Raw genomic sequence first — 27,276 nt, 5'->3', positions numbered from 1 at the left:
TTGCCTTTTTTTTAGGGTTGCCAGATACCTTCACAAAAAATCCCGAACATGACAGGGAAAAAAATTGGTTGAGCGAAAAAAAAAAAAAGGTTGGTGCACCTTTAAATTCCCCCACTTCCCCATCCCCACCAGACACAACAGGGGGAAAATGTCTCCGCTGGCCTTCCATCTGAGACAAACAGAAAATACTTGACATTTTACATGTCTGATAGTATGGGGGGGGGGGTGTTTACCAGACAGAAGATGCAATTACCAGACTGTCCGGGTGAAAACCGGACACCTGGCAACCCTACCTTTTTTAAATGTGGAACTGACAGCCTCTGTCAGAATAGGAAGCGACTGTCTAGGAAAGACACTGCAGAAAGGGATCTAGGGGTTATATTGGACCACAAGCTAAATATGAGTCAATGAGTGATGCTGTTGCCAAAAAAAAAAAAAAAAACCCACATGATTCTGGGCTGCATTAACAGGAATATTGTGAGCAAGCCACGAGAAGTCATTCTTCTGTTCCACTCTGCGCTGATTAGATCTCAGTTGTGTCCAGTTCTGTCATGGTGGTTAAACACCGAAATAAGTTGCCTAGGGAAGTTGTGGAATCTCCATCTCTGGAGATATTTAAGATCATGTTAGATAAACATCTATCAGGGATGGTCTGGTATTAGTCTAGGGATGTCAGCATATAGACAACTACACTGGGCTTATCCGTTAATCCTGTCGACTACATGCATTCGCACCATTGCTGCCTCTGTATCAGAGGCAGCAAGGGAAGGTGGGGAGCGGGAGCCAGTGCCCGTGAGGAACTAGCTTAAAAGCCGGCTGCCCATGAGCACCGGATCCACTTCCCCCACAATCCCTGCGCTGCAGTGCAGAGCGTGAGGGGGCAGGCTGGAGCCGATACTTGTGGGGAATGGCTTTTAAGTAGGCTCCCCTCACATGCCAGTTCCATGGACCTGCCTGCCCCCACTCTTACTGCCTCCTACAGAGGTAGTGGGGGAGCAGGCAGGAAGGGGAGCTTTGCAAGGCAGGATACAGCCTCAGAAGTAGTTACAGAGGGAGAGACTCAGCTGCACATTGGAGTCTTTAGAAACTGTCTTGGGGTTTGTTTGTTTTTTAATATAGCCGCCGCTGTGCCTCCAAGTCTTAGATGTATTTGCTGCTCAGCTCTCACCAACAGAGATGTCAAACCAATTAACTCTTGGATTTCACTGCTTACTCTTATGAACTCTATTGATTCAGGCGGATCACTGACCCCAGGCCATACTCTGTGATAATAGGAATGGCGGCTGCTTTAAATCTTATATTGCTAGCAGAAAGCAGCCGTTTCATGAAGCTGATTTTGCTTGAAGAAGCCCCAGCAAGGAATCTCGATCACAAGCCTGGAAACTAAAAGAACCAGAACAAGTTGCTCCAAAGCTGAGTGAGGCAACATGGGACGTGTTCACAGTAGGGATATGAACAGGTAACCGGAAGCCAGGCTGGCAGCCCCGTGCGGGAGTGGGGGAGGGTGCGGGACCCCATTTATCAGTTAACCCATTGAACCTTAGGTTTAACTGGTTACCTGATTCACTGGGATTTTACATCGCTGCTTCATGATCAGTGACGTTCAGAGGGAACTTTCTGGCTGAAAGGCAGGTTATTAAATCCCAGACAAGCTGGGCATGGAGTGCGGGCATTTGTCTGGCTTTTTCAGATGAAACGGTGGCGTTTGAAAATAGCAAGTGAATTGGATGAAGCGAGTCAGGAGACAGACTCTGCAGCAGCACATATTCCAATGGTTGATCAAGTGCCACCAAACTACCACCAGGATTGACTGGGGCAAGGCAGGCCGTTGCAAACTGCATTTGTTGGGCGCTGGGAACTACCATGGCAATGGGATGCATCGCACAGCGAATATAGTCAGACGTTCATCTGATGGATCAGAAGTTTTCTCTATCGGACTCTAAAACCGTGGTTCTCAAAGTATGGTCCGAGGAGCACTAGTGGTTCATTACCACCTTGTAGGTGGGTCGTGGGCTTGGGGCTCAGCCCTCCCAGCAGCGGGGAGACTGCACTGGCGCTCCAGCCCCGCACCCCCATTTCCCCGCAAGGTTGGAGTGCCAGCACCGGCTTCTCACTGGAGGGGAAGGGTGGGAGAGCTGGCAGGCCAGGGGCAGGAAGCAGGAAGCAGCTCCACACGCTGCCATTCCTCCTCCCACAGACTAAACAAACCCAAATCTTTCCATTTCCCCTCTTGGGTTGTGTTTTCTAGACCTTGGCTCATTTTTGTTGCTCTTCTCTGGACCTTCTCCAATTTGTCCTCAGGTACTATGTCCCGCTGTAGCTCCACTGGAGCACTTGAAAAACTGCTGCAATTTTGGTTCTTGGATGCAGTCTCTAGCTTAGATAGTGCAACACTAGACTGACTTGTTGGAACCCCTTATTTTTACTACAGTACAGTCCGTTTCTGGAGTAATAGTCTTCAGACTTTTTGGCCCATGGCCTGGACCATTCAACACAGACCCTTCCGCAGACCACCAGCGAACCACCCGTAATGACAAAATGGGTGCAGGAGCTGGGTGTGGGGTCTGGGAGAGAGGGTGCAGGAGCAGAGTGGAAGTGGGGGGTCTTGAAGGAGGGAGATGCAAGAACAAGCTGAGGGTGGGAGGATCTAATTGAGCTGCTAATTGAGCCCCACCCAGAGGTTTAGGGCTGCCATGCAGAGAGCTTTCTGGCTGGGGAGGGGCACACCCTCAGCAGCAGAAGCTCCCAGCTCCTGAAGGGAAGAGGACATAAGGAGGAGAGAGGCACATGGCTAGGATGGGAGGGGGGCAGGAGGGGAATTTGGAGCATGCAGTATGTGTCTGGGAGAGGAGATGTCTTATCAGAGATCTAATTTACTGCAGCTTCCTGTGAGGAAACCTAGCACACTCCTCTAGCTTCCTGAGCTGGGAAAGAGGGAGCAGACTGCATGGGGTAGGTGGAGGAAATGGCAGGGGGCAGTGCTGGTGTCTGTGCAGTAAGGTGGGGATAGAGGAGATTTTGTTTGTTGTGTGTTAACTTGCCCCCATCTGGACTGCAAACAGCAAGAGCCAGACTGTCTGTCTCAGCACAGCAGCCATAGGGTGTGTCTAGACTACATGCCTCCTTCGACGGAGGCATGTAGATTAGCCAGATCGGAAGAGGGAAATGAAGCCGCGATTAAAATAATCGCGGCTTCATTTAAATTTAAATGGCTGCCCCGATCTGCCGATCAGCTGTTTGTCGGCAGATCGGGGGAGTCTGGACGCGATGCCCCGACAAAGAAGCCTTTCTTCATCGACACAGGTAAACCTGGTTTCACGAGGCTTACCTGTGTCGATGAAGAAAGGCTTCTTTGTCGGGGCATCGCGTCCAGACTCCCCCGATCTGCCGACAAACAGCTGATCGGCAGATCGGGGCAGCCATTTAAATTTAAATGAAGCCGCGATTATTTTAATCGCGGCTTCATTTCCCTCTTCCGATCTGGCTAATCTACATGCCTCCGTCGAAGGAGGCATGTAGTCTAGACACACCCATAGACTGCAGACATAGGACTCTCTCCTAGGCTGGGGCAGGATGTATTGGGGTGGTGCCAAAAATTCTGGTGAGTTAAAAGCTTGTAGGCTGCTTTTAAATACTGGAACAAAAGGCCTAGCTCATAATATGTGCGTGATTACATTTCAAACAAAGTTTACATAGGTGTTAATGGCTTGCGGTAAGAAAGAAAATTATTCTTTTAAGAGGTTTTTCAGTGTTGTAGATATCTGCAAACTCAGATCGTAATGATTTTTTAAAAAAAATCGCATGTCACTAGTTAATACATGGTAAATTGTTAAAACTGGAAGAACTTTACCATAGATCCAGTTTAATTTGTTTGGCCTTTCAACTGGAGTTGGATTCTGGACAAATACTCTGGGAGCTTCTACTCTGAGTTAGAGACACACACACAAGGTGAAGGTTTCAAACCAGACCTTTTCTCTGTTTTATTTGCATAGCATGGATTCTAAACATTCCCCAGAGAAAGCATGTAAGCTTGAGTGAATGCCTTTTATTCTCCTTTCTAGTGTCAGTAAATATTGTATTAATATTGTCAAGGAGCGTGTGACCATTTCTAGTTGATTCATAGATTTGCTTAGCATCTTAAAGCTGTGCATATTTTTAGGCTTTTACTTAATGGACATGTCTTAGATGTATTTGCATAGCTATTTGCAGCATGCCCCATTTTGGTATGTTTACTAGCTTGAGTTGTTAGAAAAGACAATAATACATGTACTCCAAGGGTCGTGTTAGTTTTCTTTATTTGATTTCATACTAAATAAAACATTTTAAGCATTGCACCTTGTTAATTATCCCTTTTTTAATATATTGTCTTTCATACCTATGGACTGTTAAAAATATATATTTATACCTAGTTTTTTTGTTTTATTGGGACACACTGTACAGATATCTACATACAACCTCAATATTGGTGGTACACATAAGAAATTTCAACCTGCCCAAGGATGGAAAATGTTAGGGGGAATATTGGTTCTGGGCAGGAGCGAGGGGGCAGGAGCAGGGTGGGCATGTGGGGGCTCAGCACAAAGAGGGGTTCATGAAGAGGATGGGGTGCAAAGTCTGGCCATGAGGATGGGGGGGTACTAAGTCGGCTCCATACCCCTCCTCCCTGATCCCACTGGCTATGATTCTGGCCAATGAGAGCAGCAAGGAAAACTTCCAGACAAACAATTTCCTGTACTGACATTCCCCCAGCCAAGGGGAGGAGGAATGGCAGTACATAGAGCTGCTCCCTATCCAGCAAGCTGAATCCAGCCTGTGAGGCTCCTTCCCACCCCAGCAGGAAGCTAGTGCTGGCACCCCAGTCTCGTGGGGGAACGGGGCTAGAGCAACAGAGTGGTCTACCCACTGGGGGCAACGAGGGGGGGGGGCAAACCCAAAGGCTATGGCCCACCTGCAAGAGGGTCGTGAACTACACTTTGAGACACAACTGCTTTAAATCATAAGCATTTTAAGGCATGGACCCAGGCTGAAATTTGCAAAGCCAACTAGGCATTTAGACACAGTTCCCATTGAAATGAGTTATGCCTCCAAATCCTATGTGTCTTAAAGAGTTCAGCCTCAGCCTTTCTGATAAAGCACCGCATGCATTCATGGCATTGCATAAAGATAACAAATGGACCAAAGCTGATATTTTTTCAGCCAAATTCTATGATCCCCTTTAAAAAATGGTGATTCAGATAAAATTGGACTGGCTGTGAATCACTTCTGGCTTTGGGTATTATCAAACTGTGACTTCCATAGCTCAGCATTTAACCAATAGTTTCTCCTCCATGCAGACTGAGACCCTCTCTGTGGGACAGCCCTGGAAGTGGTGTTGTGTCCAGAACTATTCATTAATGGCTTTGAGAAAGCAGTGTCTAGCAAGCTATGAGTGAGACAAAGCTATTTTAGACTAGTGCATGCTAAGGAGGATTTTGAGACAGTGCAGCTAAAATATAGGGTCTGTTATCCTCCTGCCACCTACCCCTTCCTTTTCAGGGTCTGGCCTGCTGCAGCCCACCCCTCCCCCTACACTGCCATCCACCTGCCACCCCCTCTTCATACCTCCATTCCACGGGTACGTCTAGACTACATGCCTCTGTCGCCAGAGGCATGTAGATTAGGCTACCAGACATAGGAAAATGAAGCGGCGATTTAAATAATCACCGCTTCATTTAAATTTACATGGAATGGAGGTATGAAGAGGGGGTGGCAGGTGGATGGCAGTGTAGGGGGAGGGGTGGGCTGCAGCAGGCCAGACCCTGAAAAGGAAGGGGTAGGTGGCAGGAGGATGTAGGTGTGAATGGGGAACTCGAGGCTAGGAAGGAGTGTACAGTAGCAGCATGGGGGCACCATCAGAAGGCTGTGCAGCTGCAGACTGAAGTTGTTTGACTTGGGAGTGGCTATGCTGGTGCAGGTAATACATTGGGGGATGGGGGCTCTTCATTCTGCAGGATATGAATTAGGCAGGTGCAGTAATGAAGAAGCATGGGGATAGGATACTGGGGGCTTTGTACAGTTTGGTGGGGGTTGGTTGGGACATGGCTGTTGGTTGGGCGCGGCAGCTATGTAAATTTAAATGAAGTGGCGATTATTTAAATCGCCGCTTCATTTTACTATGTCGGGTAGCCTAATCTACATGCTTCTGGCGACAGAGGCATGTAGTCTAGACGTACCCCACTACAGCCCACTCCTCCATTTACTACCATCACTCCCCTCCTCACCCCCCCCACTGCCCACCCCTCTCCCTCACCCCCCCCCCACTGCCCACCCCCTCCCTCACCCCTCCCCACACACCCCCCCACTGCCCTGGCGACAGAGGCATGTAGTCTAGACGTACCCCACTACAGCCCACTCTACCATTTACTCCCATCCCTCCCCTCCTCACCCCCCACTGCCTGCCTCTCCCCCTCCCACCCCTCCCCACTCACCCCCACTGCCCACCCCCTCCCTCACCCTCCCCACTCACCCCCCCACTCCCCGCCTCTCCCCCTCCCACCCCTCCCCACTCACCCCCACTGCCCACCCCTCTCCCTCACCCTCCCCACTCACCCCCCCACTCCCCGCCTCTCCCCCTCCCACCCCTCCCCACTCACCCTCCCACTCCCCGCCTCTCCCCCTCCCACCCCTCCCCACTCACCCCCCCACTGCCCGCCCCTCCCCCTCCCACCCCTCCCCACTCACCCCCCCACTGCCCGCCTCTCCCCCTCCCACCCCTCCCCACTCACCCTCCCACTGCCCGCCTCTCCCCCTCCCCCCCTCCCTGCCCGCCCCTCCCCCTCCCCACCCCCCCCACGCCCCCCTCCCCCCCCACCCCTCCCCCTCACCCCCCCACTGCCCGCCTCTCCCCCTCCCACCCCTCCCCACTCACCCTCCCACTGCCCGCCTCTCCCCATCCCACCCCTCCCCACTCACCCCCCCACTGCCCACCTCTCCCCCTCCCACCGCTCCCCACTCACCCCCCCACTGCCTGCCCCTCCCCCTCCCACCCCCCCCCACTGCCCGCCCCTCCCCCTCCCACCCCTCCCCACTCCCCCCCCCACTGCCCCCACCCCGTCCCACCCCTCCCCACTCACCCCCCCACTGCCCCCTTCCCCCTCCCACCCCCCTCCCCCTCCCACCCCGCCCCTCCCCACTCACCCCCCCCACTGCCCGCCCCTCCCCCTCCCACCCCTCCCCACTGCCCCCTCCCCCCTCCCACCCCCCCCACTCCCCGCCCCTCCCCCTCCCACCCCTCCCCACTCACCCCCCCACTGCCCCCTCCCCCTCCCACCCCCCCCACTGCCCCCTCCCCACTCACCCCCCCACTGCCCGCCCCTCCCCCCCACCCCCCCCACTCACCCCCCCCACTGCCCGCCCCTCCCACCCCCCCCACTCACCCCCCCACTGCCCCCTCCCCCCTCCCACCCCTCCCCCTCACCCCCCACTGCCCCCTCCCCACTCACCCCCCCCTCCCACCCCCCCCACTGCCCCCTCCCCACTCACCCCCCCACTGCCCCCCACCCCCCTCCTCCCCCCCCCCCACTCACCCCCCCACACTGCCCGCCCCTCCCACCCCCCCCCACTCACCCCCCCACCCCCCCTCTCCCCCTCCCCCTCGGCCCGGCGGTTACATAAGCGGTTACGTAAGGGGCTACTGCGCCCCGACTCCGCTCCCAGCAGCCCCCGCCGCTCAGCCGCATTGTCCGCGCGCAGCGCCCGGAGCCCGGCACCGCGCTGGGGGGGGGGGACTCACAGCAGCGGCGGCCCCTCAGCCCCCTGCGCCGCCCAGGGGCGGGCCCCGTAGCAGCAGCGACACCTCCCCCAGCCGAGCGGCGGCAGCTGCCCCCGGCCCAGCCACGGGGGCTTGTCAGGGGCAGGGGACAAGTAAGTGCGTTATTCCTCCACCCCCCTCCCCATGGTAAATAATGGACTCGCCCATCTCCCGGCGGCCAGCTAGGGAGTGTTTACACTCCAGGGGAGAAACCATTGGGCACCGGGGGGAAAGCCAGACACTGGGATGGCAGCTGAGCCAACGGCAGCGCTCGGAAAGGCTAGCAAGCCCCCCTCACTAGGGTTCCTAATTGGGGTTTTTCGAGCGGTCCGTGGAACAACGGCTCCTGTTTGTCTTGGGGGCTTTTGGGTTGGACTCCCCCTTCTCGTCCCCCCCTCTCGCCCCTGAATGGTTCGGCCTCCCTCGCCTCGGCCGCCGCGATTGGCTGAAGCCTTAAAGGGGCAGGCAGGGCGCGCTTTTCTGTCCGCCGACTCAGCCCCACGCCCCCCGTCTCCATCCTCGCCTGTCGGGCCGGTGTCGTTCGCAGCCGGCTCCGGTTGCTGGAGGCGGCCGATGCTCCCCGCGCCCCGGGCGCAGGGATGAGGAGTGGGGCTCGCGGGCGGCAGCAGCCAGGCCCCCCCGCGGCGCAGCAGCCATGGAAACGGCCGCGGCGGACGGCGGCCGCCGAGGGACACAAAGGCCCGCGGCGGAGCGGAGGCGGCGGCCCGAGCGGGAGCGGGGCCCGGCGCTGAGGGGCCCCATGGCGGCGGGCGGCGGGCCCGGGGCGCCGCGCTACAGCCTGGTGGCGGAGATCGGGCGCGGCTCCTACGGGGTGGTCTACGAGGCCGTGTCGGGCCGCAGCGGCGCGCGCCTGGCGGTCAAGCGGATCCGCTGCGACGCGCCCGAGAACGTGGAGCTGGCGCTGGCCGAGTTCTGGGCCCTGACCAGCCTGCGCCGCCGCCACCCCAACGTGGTGCGCTTCGAGGAGTGCGTCCTGCAGCGCGACGGGCTGGGCCAGCGCATGAGCCACGGCAACAAGCAGAGCCAGCTCTACCTGCGCCTGGTGGAGACCTCGCTGAAAGGTACCGCCCCCCTAGAGCCCCCCCGCCTGGGACCCCCCCTAGAGCCCCCCCGGACCCCCCTAGAGCCCCCCCAGCCAGCTCTACCTGCGCCTGGTGGAGACCTCGCTGAAAGGTACCGCCCCCCCGAGCCCCCCTAGAGCCCCCCCAGCCCCGGGACCCCCCCCTAGAGCCCCCCCAGCCAGCTCTACCTGCGCCTGGTGGAGACCTCGCTGAAAGGTACCGCCCCCCCGAGCCCCCCTAGAGCCCCCCCAGCCCCGGGACCCCCCCTAGAGCCCCCCCAGCCAGCTCTACCTGCGCCTGGTGGAGACCTCGCTGAAAGGTACCGCCCCCCCGAGCCCCCCTAGAGCCCCCCCAGCCCCGGGACCCCCCCTAGAGCCCCCCCAGCCAGCTCTACCTGCGCCTGGTGGAGACCTCGCTGAAAGGTACCGCCCCCCCGAGCCCCCCTAGAGCCTCCCCAGCCCCGGGACCCCCCCTAGAGCCCCCCCCCGCCAGCTCTACCTGCGCCTGGTGGAGACCTCGCTGAAAGGTACCGCCCCCCCTAGAGCCCCCCCGCCTGGGACCCCCCCTAGAGCCCCCCCAGCCCCGGGACCCCCTCCAGAGCCCCCCCAGCCAGCTCTACCTGCTCCTGGTGGAGACCTCGCTGAAAGGTACCGCCCCCCCGAGCCCCCCTAGAGCCCCCCCAGCCCCGGGACCCCCCCTAGAGCCCCCCCAGCCAGCTCTACCTGCGCCTGGTGGAGACCTCGCTGAAAGGTACCGCCCCCGGGACCCCCCCTAGAGCCCCCCCAGCCCCGGGACCCCCCCTAGAGCCCCCCCAGCCCCGGGACCCCCCCCTAGAGCCCCCCCAGCCAGCTCTACCTGCGCCTGGTGGAGACCTCGCTGAAAGGTACCGCCCCCGGGACCCCCCCAGAGCCCCCCCAGCCCCAGAGCCCCCCCAGAGCCCCCCCAGCCCCCCCCCCTAGAGCCCCCCCAGCTCCGGGACCCCCTCCATAGTCCCCCCAGCCAGCTCTACCTGCGCCTGGTGGAGACCTTGCTGAAAGGTATCGCCCCCCTGGGACCCCACAGAGCCCCCCCGGACCGCCTCCATAGCCCCCCCCCGGCTCTGGGAGCCCCCCTAACCCTCCTAACCCCCCATAATCTCCCTAGCCAGCTCTACCTGCGCCTGGTGGGGACCTCGCTGAAAGGTACCTTGCTGAAAGGTTACCCCCTCCACAGCCCCCCTGCCCTGGGACCCCCCCATAATCCCCCTATCCCCCCCAAGGCAGCTCTACCTGCGCCTGGTGGAGACCTCGCTGAAAGGTACCGCCCCCCCGAGCCCCCCTAGAGCCCCCCCAGCCCCGGGACCCCCCCTAGAGCCCCCCCAGCCAGCTCTACCTGCGCCTGGTGGAGACCTCCCTGAAAGGTACCGCCCCCCCGGACCGCCCCCATAGCCCCCCACCCCGGGAACCCCCCGGCCCCGAGACCCCCCCATAGTCACCCTCCCCCGACCCTGGGACCCCCCCATAGCCCTCCTAACCCCCCCAGCCAGCTCTGCCTGTGCCTGGTGGAGACCTCCCTGAAAGGTGTTTCCCCCCCCCCCCCGCCTGGGACCCCCTCCCACAGCCCCCCCCCTGCGCCCCCTGGGACCCCCTCCCACAGCCCCCCAACCCTCCCAGCCAGTTCTACCTGAGCCTGGTGGAGACCTCCCTGAAAGGTACCGCCTCCCCCTGCGCCCTGGGAGCCCCCAAAGCCCACTCAGTCTGGGACCCCCCCAGCCAGTTCTATCTGTGCTTGGTAGAGACCTCCCTGAAAGATACTGCCTCCCTCCCACGCCTGGGACCTCCCCCCCCCCACAGCACTCCCTGACCCCCCCCCCCCCCGAGACAGCTCTACCTGCTCCTGGTGGAGACCTCCCTGAAAGGTACCCCCCCACAGCCCTCCTGACCTGGGACCGCCCCACAGCCCCCCCCCCCCCCGTGCTGTAGGACCGCCCCCCCAACCCTTCCAGCCAGCTCTACCTGCGCCTGGTGGAGACCTCCCTGAAATGTACCATCTGGAGACCCCCCAGCTCCTCTAATCCCCCCAGCCAGCTCTACCTGCACCTGGTGAAGACCTCCCTGAAAGGTATCCCCTGCCCTGAGACATGCCCCGCCACAGCTGCCCCCTCATAACCCCCAACCCTTGCACCTCCACATCCCACTCTACCTGCGCCTAGTGTAGACCTCCCTGAAAGATACTGCTCCCCGATCCCTGAGACCCCCCTCCTCCTGCCCCCCATAACCTCCATAGCCGTGGGACCCCCCTCAGCTCCCCAGCCAGCTCTACCTGTGCCTGGTGGTGATGTCCCTGAAAGGTACCATCCCTCCGATTCCCCTTCAGCCCTGGAACCCCCATAACCCCCCAGCCAGCTCTACCTGCTGATAGAGGGGAGGGGGGGTACTTAAAAGCGGCAGCGCCACATGGAGCCGGGGATCAGCTGCTCAGTGCAGCGCTGCCACTTTGAATGCCGTGGGGAGCCTGGCGTCAGGCTCCGGGCAGCATTTCAAAGCAGCAGCGCCACACGGAGCCCAGGTCAGCTGGGGACTCGGAGTCCCATGCTGGCCCCAGGCTCCATGCTGCCCTTCCTCTTTGAAATGCCTAAGAGCCCCCACTGGGGCTCTTGTACCTTTCAAAGGCAGAACACGGAAGTGCTTATCGAATAGTCAAGTAGTTGATGGAAATTCCATTGACTACTCGACTAGCAAATTAATCGCTACTTAACATCCCTAGTGGAGACCTCCCTGAAAGGTACAGCCCCTTCCCCTGGGACCCCCAATCCCCATAGCCCCCTAGCCAGCTATACCCGTGCCTGGTGGAGCCCTCCCTGAAAGGTACCGTCCCTATAGCCCCCCAGCCAGCTCTACGTGCACCTAGTGGAGACCTCCATGAAAGGTACCCCCATAGATCTCCTACAGCCATCTCCTCCTGGCCCCCCATATAACAGCCGCCTGTCCCCCAAGCCAGCTCTACCTGTGCCTGGTGGAGACCTCCCTGAAAGGTACTCTGCCCTGGGGGGGGGGGTGCCTCTCAAGGTCCACACAGGAATCTCTTCTGTCCCCCTAGCCCCATGGCCCCCAATTCCCGCCACTCCCCCATATAACACCCCCAGCCACAGCCAGTTGTAAGTATGCCTGGCAAAGACCTCCCCCCTGCCTTGGCTTCCTCCAGCCCTGGACTCCCCACCCCCCCACATATAACCCCTGCCAGTTGTACCTGCGCCTGGTGGAGACCTCCCTGAAAGGTACCAGCCCACCCTAAGCAGCTCCTCCCCACATCCCTGATAGTCCATCTGCCCTCACAACCCTGTCAGGTCCCTGTGCAACCCCACAGCCCTTCAAGTCCTGGGAGCGTCCGTACACTCCACACGGTGACCCCCATACACCCACTTAGCATCAAGCAGAGCTAGTTCTACTTGGACTTGGTGGAGACCTTCATGAAAGTTGCTGGGACCCACCGGTACGCAATCCTAGCGCTCCTGCGTACCCCTCCTCTCCCGCCCCCAGCCTCGGCAGTGAGTTAGATGGGCCCATGGTGAGTCCTGGGAAAAGCGCGTGCAGACACCCCTACCCAGGAGCCACGGGGATGTGCTAGAGAGCCACTGCCCCGGGGGGGGGGCTCTGATATGTGACACCCCGTACCTCCTTCGCCGCTTGCACATGCCACTCCCTCCCAGAACCGACATCCTCTCCCCCACCCCCCTTCCACCTCCAAACTCCTGCACCCCCATTTTCAGCCCAGCGCCTGCACCCCCACCCTTTCCCCACCAGAGCCTACCCCTCCTGCTGCAAGCAGACCCTCCTACATGCCAATCCCCTACCCCACCCAGACTCCTTCCCAGAGCCTTAGGTAGGTGGGGGGAGAGGGGGGAGTTCTGGCCACCACCAAAATTGCTGCCCTGCTCCCCCAGACCCTTCATAACACCCATCCATACAGCTACAAGCAGTCCGCTTTACTTGGTCCTGGTAGAACCCCCCCCCCCAAAAAAAAACCCCTATCTTCTGTATATTCTCCAGGGGGATCCTCCAATAACACCCCCCCCCACACACATACACACGCACGCAGAGATTCCTCTGCCTAGGACCCCCCCTCCTCCTGCCAAGCAGCTCCAGTCGGGGGCCTTCCTTAACACCTGTATTGCCATTCAGCTACAAGGAAGAGCAGCTGTACCTGCAACACACCTGGGTCCCATTATGTGCCCCCAGCCCCAAGAAAGGGGGGAGGGTCCCCTAGCGCGCTCAGGGATTCCTTCCCCTATAGCCAGGGACAGGCAGAGTCTGCTCCCCATGTTCCTCACGGTGAGCTTTCGGAGCGGTAATTGGAACCCTACGCAGAGGGACCTGCTGCTCCTCCCCGGGGACCCATCTCGTTTGCAGTCAGCAGAGCCAGCCTTCTCGGAGTTCGGCAGCAAGGTGCCAGGGTCTCCCCTTTGGGCCCTCGCTGTACAGTCCCGTAACGTAGCCCTTCCCTGGACATTGGGGGGAGAGGGTCCCCAGGACAGCGTTCTCCTCTGAGAGTTTCCTGCATGTTCCTGCCTGCCCTAGCGACTCCCTCAGTCCGAGGCCCGAAAGCCACCCTCTCCCTCAGACCTTTCCTCCTGGGGACAAGTGGAGCCGGCTGTGTATGAAAGCAAAAGATTTTGCTGAAGGAAGCTGTGAATTGGGGAGACCACCCTGGGACCCAGTCCCCTTCCTGCCTGAGGGGAAGGCAGGCGCTGTATCTGTAACAGTGTAGTCGAGTTACCAGTCTACATGCATTTCCTTCCCTGCCAGTAAATGTTTTAGCAGCCTGGCTCAGTCCTGGCTTGCGACGGGTCCAGGACCTACCCCTGCTGCGGTTCTGCATTTAAAGTGTATTGGGAGCCGGGTGGGCAGGCAGCCTGGCTCTGTCCTCACTCGCGCTGGGTCCGGGAGCTACCCCCTTTTCAGCTCTGCATTTCAAGTGTGTGAAGAGCCGGTGGGCAGGCAGCCCAGCTCCGTTCTGGCTTGCACTGGGTCCAGGAGCTCGGACCCCGCCCTAGACAGGGGCTGCTGCCTCTTTCTCAGAAGCAGCAGCACAAGGTGACAGGTAGCCGGTCCACGAGGGGAGCTGGCTTTTAAACCGGTTCCCCTCACAGGTCATCTCCCGCCTGGCGCCCCGCACTGCTGCCTCTGATACAGTGGCTGCTGTCCCCGTCCCCGGGGACTCTAGAATAGTCGGCCACCCGATAACATTTCATGAGGTTACTTGACTATTCAGTTAACCGATATGACATCCCTAGCTTGAACTTGCATTTGGTGACTGTCTCCCTCAGCTCTTGCACCCCCTTTCTCCTCCCCATGCTAGTCCTGTCCTCACAGGCCTGTCAGGAAGCTTGAGCTCTGTTGTTTGCTGGGTGAAGGCCCCTCCGTGCTCAAACACATCAGTTCACCCAAAGAAACGTCAGTAGCTTCTAGCTCAGTTGCTTCCAAAGCTGTGTCCCTTATACAGTGATTTGTAGAAGTACTTTAAAGTAGGTAGGCACCAGGTGGGGGAGACCTCCCCCAAAACTGTTGGACCTCAGGGCCCCTTCGCTGTCACCTGAGGCACTTGTGCTGGATCGTACCCATCTCCTTGCACATCACGAACAGTGCTCTGGCTCACGTGCCCAGCCCGTAGAGTCCCTGCCGTGCCATTCTGCATGACCGCGGCTGGGCTATTTCCAGGCATGCACAGCTGCTGTGCCAACGTGCCGATGTTCAGGCTGCAGGGATTAACCCGCCACTCCTCTGCAGCAAGGTGCCCATGTAAGGACCCTGCAGACTGTGGGCTTCACGCTCGTTAGCAGAGCGAATGTTTGTGATCTGAAATTCATTCTGCAGAGCAAAATGCAACTGGACTGAGCACCTGGGCTGGCATTCTAGTAGTGTCACGCGAGACACTCTGGGGAGGGGCCATGCAGAGCCCTAGCCTTTATCCGTACACATGTCCAGGGCTCATGTTTGACCATGTGCCTGTCGGCTGTTCCTAGCCAATGGTGTCAGTGCACACAACTAGTTTACTAGAGAGATGCTGAACATCAATAGGGCAGTGCTTATTGGCTCGTCAGCCAGCATGCTACAGCTTGGGCTCCCTGCGGTAGCTCTCAAAATACTTCTGCAGGGTCCACGATGATACAGCCTGTATGCTAGGTATAGCACAGCAATGCATAGCCTGGGAGTTTCTAATGCCACCAGCTTATAAACATGTCTGGCTGTCTCTTTTCAGTGCAGGGGAATCCTTACAGCAGGTATCTTGAGCTAACAGCTGGTATCTTAAGCTAACAAGTGTATTTCAAGATTACATCTAATTGCAGCAATGGAGAAAGGGACACCAGTTCAGTAGCTGTGAAAGGTGATCAGGGATCTGACTGAACTAAGTCACTTGGAAATGGTGAGGTTCCAGAAGGTGTTTCAGGGGCTGTTGCTGCAGCTGTGACAGGGTAGTGCAGTCTCGTTAACTTTGTATAAGCTCTCCCAGTCTGAGGTGGAGCCACAATGTAAATCCGTTCTCTTTCCTCTGAGCTTCCTGTTGCTGCCTGCTCTGTGTCCGAAAACCTAGAGGCACAAGGGAGAATGTTCTCTATGCAAAGTTCAAAAACTAGAATTCAGTCCTTCCATGCTCCCTTCAGAGACCAAAACCAGCGATAGACCCCAACTGTGGGGGGAGGAGAATGGTCAGTAAATCACCCTAAAAGTCATGGATTGCAAAGAAAACAAGGGCACAGATCAAGGGGAGGGGAAGGCAGGGTAGATGAGGAAGAAGGCAAAATGCAGGACAGAAGGGGGCTGATGTCCCATGTTGCTTTTTGTGCCTGTTGCAATGTAGAGGAGAGTAAGGAGAGGATATGATAGAGGTCTATAAAATCATGACTGGTGTGGAAAAAGTGAATAAGGAAAAGTTATTTACTTACTCCCACAATATAAGAACTAGGGGTCACCAAATGAAATTAATAGGCAGCAGGTTTAAAACAACCAAAAGGCAGTTTTTCTTCATTCAGCAGTGTCAATCTGTGGAACTCCTTGTCACAGGATGTGGTGAAGGCTAGAACTTTCACAGGGCTCAAAAAAGAGCTAGATAGTTCATGGAAGTTAGATCCGCCAATGGCTATTAGCCAGGATGGGTAGGAATGGTGCCCTAGGCTCTGTTTCTCTGGAAATGGATAACGGGGAGGGATCACGTGAGGATTACCTGTTCCCTCCCTGTGGGACACCTGGCACTGGCAACTGTCGGCAGACAGGACACTGGGCTGGATCGACCATTGGTCTGACCCAGTCTGGCCGCTCTTATGTTCTTATTCCCCTTTTACAACAGGCCTGCCGCTCGTGCCGCTCTTCACACGTAGCTTTCCCACATAAGTCAGTAGGAGACTGGGTCATTAGCAGAACTTGAAATTCCTACCCAAGGGCAATGTTCTACCCTGCATAGCGATCTTAAATTTCGATTCATTGAATATTCGAGTAACCTCGTGAATTCTTATCGGTGTCTCGACTGTTCTATAGTCCCGGGGGAGGGGCTGGCAGCCAGTGCAATCCAGCCCCATCCTGAGGAGCCCCCTGCCACTCCATGCTGCTGCCTCCGTATCAGAAGCAGCAGCGTGGGGTGCCGGGTGGGAGCTGGTCTGCGAGGGGAGCCAGTTTAAAAACGATCTCCCCTTGCGGACCAGCTGCCTGTCGCCCCGTACTGCTGCCTCTGATGCAGGGGTGGCGGCAGCCCTGGTCCAGAGGGGGTTCTGAGCTCCTGGACCCAGCACGAGCTGGAACTGAGCCAGACTACCTGCCTGTCTACCTCCTAATACACTTCAAATGCAGAGCTGCGATGGGGGTAGGTCCCAGACCGGTCATAAACCAGGGCTGAGAGAGACTGTTGGCCAGCCTGCTAAAAAAAAAATATATACTGGCGTGGTGGTGGGGGGGGAGGGGAATACATGTAGTCTATAGCACTAACCTATAAGCTTTTGCTTAACGGTTAATCAACTACACTATTACATCCCTAATCCTGCATGTGCGATGTCCTATGAATATTCTCAGTGTCATTTATGGTCCCAGTTTGTGCAGCTCTGCCATAGAAACCCTACCCTGGTCCTCACTAATCGCCCAGTGTAACAATCAGCGCTCTCACCAACATACGCATGCGACTTGGCCGTAACGTGTTGGGTCTGTTGGGCTAGAGTCTCTGCTTTGGTTCCCTTCCAGCTGGCTCGCACTTTCTCAGTAGCACAGAACTGCTTGAAAGCAGCCTGACAGGATCCAGAGGTCAGTAGTGGCATAGAATTACTCTTGCCAGTTCTATGCCACTCACTTGTTGGTGTGGGCAAGGGAACGTGCCAGAGGGGAGGTTGAGCAGAGCCCATGGGATAACCCAAAGCATCCTAAGGACGTCCCTAAATTTACGCTGAGGGACATTTTGGTCCCTGTCTGGCCCAGGATCCGGGCCCCGGCTCTCCTCACAATCTGGCCTATTGTCTAAACGTCATTGTTCTTGGGCACCTAATCTCACTTCAGGAAATTCCATTTTAGCTGCTAATGGGTCAGCTCTTTAAATGGAAGGTCTGTTTTGAAAGCACAAAGGTGATTGAACAAAAAATAAAAATCATGGTTTGGAAATATCACTCCTGGCGAAGCCCTGCTTGGTCAGTGACTCCCTCCAAGTTACAAGCGCTGGACTTGGCCCACTGCTGTTGCCTTGACACATGGTTCATGGGAGCCCCGTGGCCGAGGATGTGCTTCAAAACTCAGCCACCCACGCTTTGCTCTTAAAACCTGGATGCTCTTTCCACATTGCTAAGCTGCTGTTTCAGCTCGTTGGAGACTGACTGAGCTTGGCCACCATCACGCTTGTGGGAAGGTATCACAGCCCTAGGAGCTGAGAGCTTTTGCATTCCCACCTGCGCCCTGTACCCCGGTTGCTTGCGCTCCCGCTTCCATGTGACAAACCCACAAGGAGCATGCTGTTGCCTTTCGAAGCAGAGTCCGCACATCCTCCTGCATAGCATGCACTCCGCATAGGACAGCTGTTCAGAGCCCTTCCCAGAACAGTCTCGTTCCTGGCCAGGACTAGTCATCCCTCCTGAAATCTTACGGCAGGGGCTGGAGCAGCACGGATTGACACACGTTCTTGTGTCTCAGGGTATGTCTACACTACTAGTTCGAACTAGCGGGGTAATGTATGCATACCGAACTTGCTAATGAAGCCCGGGAAATCATTAGCATAAAGCCGGCGCCGCCATTTTTAAAATCCGGCTAGTGCGAACCCCGTGCCGCGCGGCTACACGCGGCACGGACTAGATAGTTCGGAATAGCTAGCTAGTTCAAACTATCTGTACACCTCGTTCCTCAGTGAGGTGGTGTTAGGGGTTTAATTAGGCTGTGTTAACTAAATTGTAAACTGCAAGTGCATGGAACTGACTGCAGATGTGTGTTCCCAAGAGAAGTGGCTGTCTCTGGTTTTCCATTTTGTCATGCCCTTTTTCCACACTCTCCCCAAAGGTGGCCCGACCAGTGGATGCTGTTTTCATCTCCAGAAACAAATAACCCTCCCCTCCCCTCCCTTTCCCTCCCCAAAGAGCGGCTTTGCCACAACCTCTAACTTTAGAATACTCTTATTGGGGAGCCTGGATTTGGCCTGTCCAGCAAATGTGGCCAGCCCCCCCCCCCCCCCTTGTTTAAAGCTGGGATTCTCAGCCTTTTTCTTTGCCCTCCCAAGGTGCTAGAAAAGCTCCATGGCCCACCTGTGCCGTAGCTGTTTTTTTGCATAGAAAAGCCAGTGCCAGCAGTAAGGGAGAGGAAGCAGGGCAGTTATGTGGAGCCCTGTGCCACAAGAGGTCCCTCAAAACTAAACTGCTCACACTTCAGCCCTGGGTGGCAGGGCTTCGGCTGCCTGCCCTGAGCCCCAGCGAATCTAATGCTGGCCCTGCTTGGCAGACTCCCTGAAACCTGGCCGTGGCCCCCAAGGGGACCTTGGACCCCTGGCTGAGAGCTGCTGGTTCAAGGGTCGTCTTCCCACTCCTTCTGATCTGACTTCCATAATTCACATAGGACAGGGAGGTGCAGCCAGATCTTTCTCTTCTAATTTCCATAGCCGTTGTCAAGGTTACAGACTGTTTATGCAAATAACCCATATTTCTCCCCACTCACCCTTACCAATCACTGACCTTTATAGAGACAGACATTAACAAGCTGGTGGCTTGGCTTGGCTGGCGGTCTTTGGCTTTACCTGCCATTGGAAACCCTGGTTTTTCCTGTGTGTTCCTGGGATTTGCACTAGACTGTTTGTTTACGGAAGGGTGGAGTCATTGAACACACTTTCAGTTTTCAGCTCTGGCCACATGCTGTGAGCAAGTAGAGGCAATCAGGTTGAGTACTCTAGGTTTATGGTTAAGTGTAATTCTCAGCATCTTATGAGGAAATATTCCAGTTGTCCTAACAGCTTCTGTCTGTGTAGCCAAGGTTGACTTCCTGATTGTAGTGAACTGACATGATGCAAGAGAGAAGATGGAAGTGCGATTTGCTAGAAGGCAAACAGCTCAGCTTTCCCTGGCTGTTTTCCCTCCCACCCCCTGCTGGGAATATAGTTGTAGGCAGCGATATTGTCCTGAGTAATCTCTAATGGCAATCAGTCGGCTCTGTACTGGTAGAAGTACAGCTACATGAGGGCTTGTACCAGAGTACAACTATATTAGCAAAAAAACATCCCCCTTACCCACAGAGTCATTGCCAGCAAGTAAAACGTCAAGAGCTCACCAAGGAGCTGACGAGCATGGCGTGGCTTTCAGATTTCAGGGGAAGCCTGCAGGCCCTAGAGTAGAACTGGTCACTTGCAGTCTGAGCTCTCTGGGCTACCTGTAAACTTTTACAGCAAACTGTCCTTTAAACCGGAGTCTAGGATACAGTTGTGACTGTGGCAGGAACTGCAAAACATTCTGCAGCTCCCTGGTTCCCTAGGTCAGCAAAGCAGTGACGCTATAGAGATGAGGGTGTCAGTCAGCCAGTCTGCAGCCTCCTGCATAATTTACAATTGACACTCAACAGCAGTGATCACCAGCATGTTCTGGCAAGGAGGGCTCTGGCTAGACTCATCAGGCCTTTCTGCTCCATTTCGAATATCACTGGCCTCCTTACTGTTACTCCCCTCTTGCTGTCTCTGCCGTGACCATGTGCTTTTTTGTTTCTTTGTTTAAGGCGAAAGAATCTTGGGCTACGCCGAGGAGCCCTGTTATCTCTGGTTCGTCATGGAGTTCTGCGAAGGGGGAGATCTGAATCAGTACGTGCTCTCGCGGCGACCGGACCCCGCCACGAACAAGAGCTTCATGCTCCAGCTGACCAGCGCAATTGCCTTCCTGCACAAGAACCATATTGTGCATAGGGACCTGAAGCCGGACAACATCTTGATCACAGAGAAGTCTGGCACCCCGGTTCTCAAAGTGGCAGACTTCGGACTCAGCAAGGTCTGTGCTGGCCTGACGGCTCGGGGCAAGGAAGGGGGGAATGATAATAAAAATGTGAATGTGAACAAGTACTGGCTGTCTTCAGCCTGTGGCTCTGACTTCTACATGGCTCCAGAGGTCTGGGAAGGACACTACACGGCCAAGGCAGATATCTTTGCGCTGGGCATCATCATCTGGGCCATGATCGAGAGGATAACGTTCATTGATGCGGAGACCAAGAAGGAGCTTCTGGGGACCTACATCAAGCAGGGCACGGAGATTGTGCCCGTTGGGGAAGCACTGCTAGAAAACCCAAAGATGGAGCTGCATATCCCCCAGAAACGCAGGACTTCCATGTCTGAGGGGATCAAGCAACTCTTGAAAGACATGTTAGCTGCTAACCCACAGGATCGACCTGATGCCTTTGAGCTTGAAACCAGAATGGACCAGGTTACATGTGCTGCTTAAATTCAGGGCAAAGCATTAGTGCATCTTGCATTTGGGTAAGTGTCCTGTGGTTTTTTCTGCGACTTCTTTCTTCGTCTCTTGCACCCTCCCACGTAATGGCTGTACTGTGTAATGGCACCGGGGAGCTTTTTATATTCTCAGAGCTATTTATCCACTGACTCATGTAAGAACTGCTTCCTGAGGCTTTCACCCACCTCTGCTTAAACCAAAAAAAAAAAAAAATCATAAAAAGGAAAACAGGACTAGCAGCAACCCTGTCTCCTGTTCTCCAAAGCCTGGCTTGGAGGCCGTGTCTAACCGGTCTCCCTGGGAGGAGCCCGGCCTCGTTCGCTCACTGACAGAGCTGGCCGGTGTGAGGCAAGGGGCCAGCTTTTCTGGGGGCTCGTCCTCTGCAAGCTGACCAGCCAGGCCACCTGCAGGGTGTGCTCCTCTGACCCTTGCATGCTGTGCACATGAGGAGATGGAAGGCTTCACTGGCAGCTTTGCCACTAATTAGAGAGCTTCCCTTTGCAGCCCTAGAGCGTACTCAGCTGTGGTGTTTGCGTGTAGTCTAGCAGGTGTCTTCTCATCCCTGTGCTCCGAGGCCTTCCCAGGCTGAGGTGCCATAGGCCACTCCTGAGCGATTTTCTGGCCACAGTACAGTTCTGTTCAGCTACTTCATCCTTTTTTCCCTAACCAGGAACCTCCACTACGTGATACAGTTTGACTGACCCTAGTTTAGGTCACTGAGAGGCAGGCACAGTGCACATCAATCTCCTGGCCTGTCCCCCCCCAGGCTAATGCACTGGAGTGATAACGGCCTGGTTGAATTTGAAGCGCTAGAACAATTGTGCAAACTGCTTAGGAATGCACTAGGTAAAGTGCCCGGTGAATCTCTTACACACTCAATCCTGCTTCACCTCAAAGGAATGTAGCTGGTCTTGTTTCATTTCTACTTCCTATTCCCAGTACTAAACAAGGGAGTTCCTTTCAGTATGAGAAGCTTGTGCAATGCCTGACACTTGTTCCTGTATTTGGCACCGTTGTGCGATACAAGCCTTCAGACAGCAGGTTGACAGAAGTGTTGTCTTTTAACAGATTGCTCCCTGCTCAGTTGAAATGGAACTCCTTTCCTACTAGGCTCCGTTCCTAAACCACCTGTAGGAGCGCCCAAATTCAAAGGGGAAGGGCTCACCGTTTGCTCTTGCTGCTGCTGTATTCAGAACCGAAAGCATTCCAGTGGCCAAAAGCATGCTCTGTGCAAGCTGTAGAGCTAGGGCGTGAGGTTACGTTGCACTGCTGTCCTTAGTAACTGGCTATTTATTTGTAGCAAATCCACTTGGAAACAAAGCAGTGACTAGGGACCCACCCCCTGCCAAAGAACCGGGGTGAAACTAGAAAACTGCAGATCTGGGAGATAAAAGTAAAACTTTGGAGAAGCTTGGCCTTCCCGCAAGGCCTGCCGTACTGTCTGTTACACTGACCAGGAGGGATCTGACGCTTCGTTTGCAGGGAAAATGACTAATCTGGAATTTAGCCCACCTGTTCTGTCTGCTCTGAGCAGGAGACTGTGGAGGTCCTAGTCTAACTACATATGGGAAGGGAATTACAAATTTCCCCCTGCCTTGTGATGGAGTTCTGCCACACGTGGTAAGATCACCCTCTAGGCCAGGGCGAGGAACCTTTTTAGGGTCGGGGGCTGCTGACCCACAGAAAAATCAGCCGGGGGCCTGGGCACCACACACAAGTGAGAAGCCAAAAAAAAAAATCACTCCCCCCCCCCCCCCCTCACCCCCCCACCCCCACATTCCTTTGATACACCAGAGCCTAAGGAGGCTCAGGCTTAGCAGATTTTCTGTGCTCCAGCCCCATGGGAGGATGGCGGGGCTGGAGCACCCGTGTGAGCTCCTCAGTGCTGGGGGGGGGGGGCACGCTTCAAAGACCGGATCCAAGGAAGCTAGGGGTCTTGGGTTTCCCCTCCCCTGCCCTAGACAGACAGGCAATAACATGCGTGGCCAACAGGGTGAGTTCAGGGCACTTTGGCAGCCCTGGCTCCTAATTTCCTGGCTGCTGTTGATTTCTCTTGACCTGAAGGAAGCGTTTCAGAGCTTATGCAATTTGGTGTGTGCTCTCCCTCCCCTTTCTCTAGACACCAGTTTGGAACGTGCCTAGACAAGTACGTTATTTGGGGCCTTTCTTACCAGTGTAAGAAACTGGTTTTCTCAGCTGAAGAGCTGCTGTCCTAAACGTGGATATTTTTGTAAACATCTGGCTTACCCAGGGTAGGATACTCCCCCTCTAGCACTTATGGGTATGAGAAAAGGTATGTCACCGTGACTGACTGAACGGAGGATCCTTCGCTGTAGATAATGCAGGTTCCTGATGGGGCCGAGGTAGGGAGTTGACTGAATCTGCAGAATTGTGAACCCTTGAAATGAACCTCAGCGGTAATGGAGCCTGACCTGTTCTGGTGTGAGTAGGTGCTGCTTGACTAGCTTACTTTGCTTTCTGGTCTTAAGGGAAGCACTGAATGTTTTCCTCCTCTGGGGGAGGGGGGATACTATTTTTAAAGCAGCTGGCATCCTGCATCTCCCTAGAGGTCCCTGTTTTGCCTCTGCTGTTGCCATCTGTGATCACTCCTGCTCTAGCATGAGGCTGCTGAGTTATGTAAGAAGCCAGTGCCCTCTGGGGAAAACCAATTCTGCACATATCTGCAGAATAGTAAATGCGGGGATAATAAACACAGAGGACAGTCCTACCCTGCAGCTGTTGACTTAAAGCCCCAGCTGCCTGTGCAGATTTTCCCCCTTCCCTGGCCATGGGTGGAGCCAGCAATGAGCTTTCACCAAAGGCTTCGTTTAGTGACCCAGTTACAGCGGAGATGGTGCCCACTTATGTAAGGAAACTGAACGTGCCATAGTGGCCTTGCTCTGCTTGTCCCCAGTTGCTGAGCAGAACACCGGGCATACGTTCACTGTCGCCTTAGTGCATCCTGTCGCCCCATGGGGAAGAATTTCTCTGGCTGCTTCCCTGAGCACAGTGCTGCTTAAACAGACCGTGCTCTCCCTCCCGGAATACGTTCTTGCCGCAAGCGTTACATTGCCCCTTATGAACTTTGCCTCCTGACTTGCTGTACCTGCCATTGAGAGCCAGCCGCTCCCGACTGCCTGCCTGAAGAGTTAAGGACAAGAAGCTTCAGACTGTAAAGTTCATGTCCTGGTTTAGACAGCAGGTCATGTTGCCAGCCAGAGCTCACCCATTCTTGGCATTGCACTGGCGGTGTCTGGCTTTGCAGGGTCCCAAAAGACTCTTGTCTCCACATTTCTGCTACAGATATTGCAGATCTGTCGCTCGGCACAGCAGGTGTGGAGACAGTGAATAAGGAAAGTTACTGTTCCCATAACACAAGAACTAGAGGTCACCAAATGAAATTAACAGGTAGCAGGTTTAAAACAAACAAAAGGAAGTTTTTCTTCATGCAGCGCACAGTCAACCTGTGGAACTCCTTGCTGTAGGAGGTTGTGAAGACAAGGATTTTAACAGGGTTCAAAAAAGAGCTAGATAAATTTATGGAGGTTAGGGCCATCAATGGCTATTAGCCAGGACGGGCAGGAATGGTGTCCCTCGCCTCTGTTTGTTAGGAGCTAGAAATGGCTGACAGGGGAGGGATCACTTGATTCCCTGTTCTGTTCATTCCCTCTGGGGCACCTGGCATTAGCCACTGTGCAGACAGGACACTGGACTAGATGGGCCTTTGGTCTGACCCAGTCCATGGCTGTTCTTGCCACCAAAAGCTTAGCCAACGTTTATGGCTTCATGTAGGAAAACGTTCCTGCCAGAGCCAATGGGAAACCATGAAGCTGATCTGCCTGCTGGTTTTACAGCCCGAGTACCCCAGTGCTGTCTAGCCCACTTGGTTACTCAGACTGGTCTGGTTGTACCTGACTCCATAAGCCCTGACTCTGTAAGAGCAGAAGGCCTTCCCCGCAGTGCTTGGGGGCATATTTCACTGAGATGAAAGGAAGGTAGGGTTCTCTCTTCCCTCCCCCCTCCTCACTTGAGTAGACCCTTACAAGAGTCAGACTTTGCAGGAGCCCTGATCCTGGAGGGGGCTGTCACTGACACCCAAGGCCTTTTATGCACAATTTTCCAACCTTTCCCTTTCTAGGAATGTGCTACAGAAGCCATTCTAGTCCAGCCCGACACTGAGCTGTCGGCTCCTGGTGGGTGAGCCCAGGTGAATGCAGGTGTGTAGCACTGTTATCCCATGTCCGTAGCACAGTAACAAGGGCTTAGGGCTGCATGCCTCCAGGGGGAGGCTGGCTGGAAGCGTGGCAGGAGTTGGATAATGTGACTGTCAGCACTGATGTGGATTCAGATTCCGCCTTGTCACTGTGGGACAAAGTGGAAAGGGGCAGAAGCAGCGCAGGCAGGTCCTTTGTGACTGGCGCCGGAGAAGGTTTCCTTCCTTTTTTCCGCGGCCGTTACCATCCTGTTCTGTGTTCCGGTAGGAGGACGTGCTGCTTGGTCACAGCCGGCAGCAGCAGTTCCCTTTTCCCAGCTGTGCACTGTGTTCTAGTGCTGTCGCCACTGTGGAATACGTACGTGCTGGGCTTCCCTCGCACTGAGTTACTGTGGCGGCAAACCACAGGTTGTGTTTACAAGGGACACCGGTTATTTATAGCTGCAGATGAATTTCGCTCTGGATCTACTTATGCAGCCAGGAGCATAGGGCAGGCTGGCAGGGATGAGCTGTCTGGAGAGCTCGCTCCACTTGGGTGAGTGACCATGTGGGGACCAGCATTGGCCCCAGGAGGGTTGAGGCTAATGACATTAATGGTTGTGAGGGGCCATGCTAGTACTTACGACTAGAGCTTTGGTGGGTCAGCTGGAGTCCCCCAACATCTTCCACCACATAGATCTGACCCTCTCTCCCTTCCATCCCACCATTCCAGCACCCAGAGTGACTGGCTCCAGAGCGCCCATCTCCTAGGCCCTGGACTGGAGTGATCCCCCCCTCTCTGGCCCAGTGACTGTTCCATTCATTCCGATTCTCTCTCTGCGGGCCATGGGTTAAGCTCCCATATAGGAGGGGGGGGACACCCTGGTCCCAGGCCTCCAGAGAGCAATGGCTGCTACAGGAAAGACTTGGCACCCCACAGCTCAAGGGCTAGATGCTCCTGAGAGGTGGGAGACTCTTGGCGAAATCCTTTCTGATAGAGCAAGCTGCCTGGCAGCCCTCTTGCCCTGGTCTTGGTGCACATGCACGTCTCGGTCTCTGGCGTGTCGCTCTTGGCATATGCCTGCCATTGTGATCTCAGATCAGTAACTTCCCTGGGTCACTTCTTCAGAGGGTGCCGTTCCCCAGCTGCTCAGCCAGGGCAGATCCAGAGACCTAATTTGAGACCTGTGAGTGCATGCAGACAAGTGCAGGGACCAGGTGACTTGTAAGATGGAAGGGGTGAGTGAAGGGTGAGTGGGTGTGTATCTTGGGGGCCCTTGATTCAAGTGACTCCCAGGTTTGAACCACCGAATCTATCCGCACCCTTTGAGGAACAGCAAATTTCAAGGCCAGCTGCCTAAATCTGGATTTTACAGCTGTGAGTCTGCTTTTAAACACCCAGCGATGGTCCACCAAAGCTGCAGCAGAGACCTCTACAATCAGGAGGGCTCATATTGGAGCTCAAGTGTAGTTTTCAGCCTCTGCCCGGCACAGCTGTGGGATTGAGCCTGTGGAAGAGCTGCTGTGGCTTTTGTTAACATCATTACCGATGCAGGTGAAGCAGGACTTGACTCTCAGGTGCTTTTTGTGGGCTGCAGTGAATGTGGAGTAGTGGGCAGGTAATGATTGGGTGGGGTTGCAGGGCCTGGCAGAAGTTTTCTCAAACTGACATACTGCAGCCGATTTATGCCACTCCTTCTATTACCTCTTTCAGCCTCTGCCACCTTCTTCCCTCTGAGATGGGTGGAGAGGTTCACTTTCCCCTGGATGGGTCTCTGTTCAGTGTCTTTACCAGCACTCTACATTTTCTGGTGACCTGCCCCCTGCTCCCCAATCCCATTATGATTAAGTGAGGTGGTGGTTTTCCCCTGCTGGCCAGTGTGCTATCTTAGTGATTTATCACTTATGTGCCAAATCACTAAGACCTCTTCAGTCTCCTTTCTGACTTGCTGACTCCAGTCCCTGACTCCAGTCCCTGTCGAGTACCAAGTATGGACAGGGATGCCATTCCCATCTGCCCATCCTGCAACACTTCTCTTTAGTCTGTTACTTTTTTTTGCTTCCCATTTGCAACTCTTGCCCCAGGAATCGGGTGTCTGCACCCTGATCAAGATATGTCAGCCTGAAATTCACCCACTCCCCAACCTTACTGTAATTTTCCCCATAAGATTGGGTAGCCCCAGTTCAGTCTTTGCTCCTCTAATTATAGCAGCCGCAGCTGGACTCTAGTCTCTTTAGAGGCTAATTGTAGCTGTGTGGATCTAGTTTCAGAAGCCCTCTTGGAGAGTTGGTAAAGAAACTA

The 27,276-nt window shown here is 55.5% G+C and overlaps 1 protein-coding gene across 1 annotated transcript in view; it reads left to right on the top strand.

Moving 5' to 3' along the window:
• The first annotated feature begins 8,386 nt into the window (after window positions 1–8,386).
• Window positions 8,387–27,276, top strand: part of STK35 (serine/threonine kinase 35) — a 30,748-nt gene continuing 11,858 nt past the window's right edge. The window contains exons 1-2 of the mRNA XM_075900929.2: window positions 8,387–8,871; window positions 20,061–20,808. Coding sequence (XP_075757044.1) covers window positions 8,445–8,871; window positions 20,061–20,773 — 1,140 coding nt within the window. The 5' untranslated portion in view covers window positions 8,387–8,444 and the 3' untranslated portion in view covers window positions 20,774–20,808. The remainder of the gene's footprint in view (window positions 8,872–20,060; window positions 20,809–27,276) is intronic.

This window comes from Pelodiscus sinensis, chromosome 17, assembly GCF_052426305.1.
Source record: "Pelodiscus sinensis isolate ZL-2025 chromosome 17, ASM5242630v1, whole genome shotgun sequence".
NCBI lineage: Eukaryota > Metazoa > Chordata > Testudines > Trionychidae > Pelodiscus > Pelodiscus sinensis.
The sequence above is the reverse complement of the archived record's forward strand: the minus strand, read 5'-3'. Positions and strand labels throughout refer to the sequence as shown.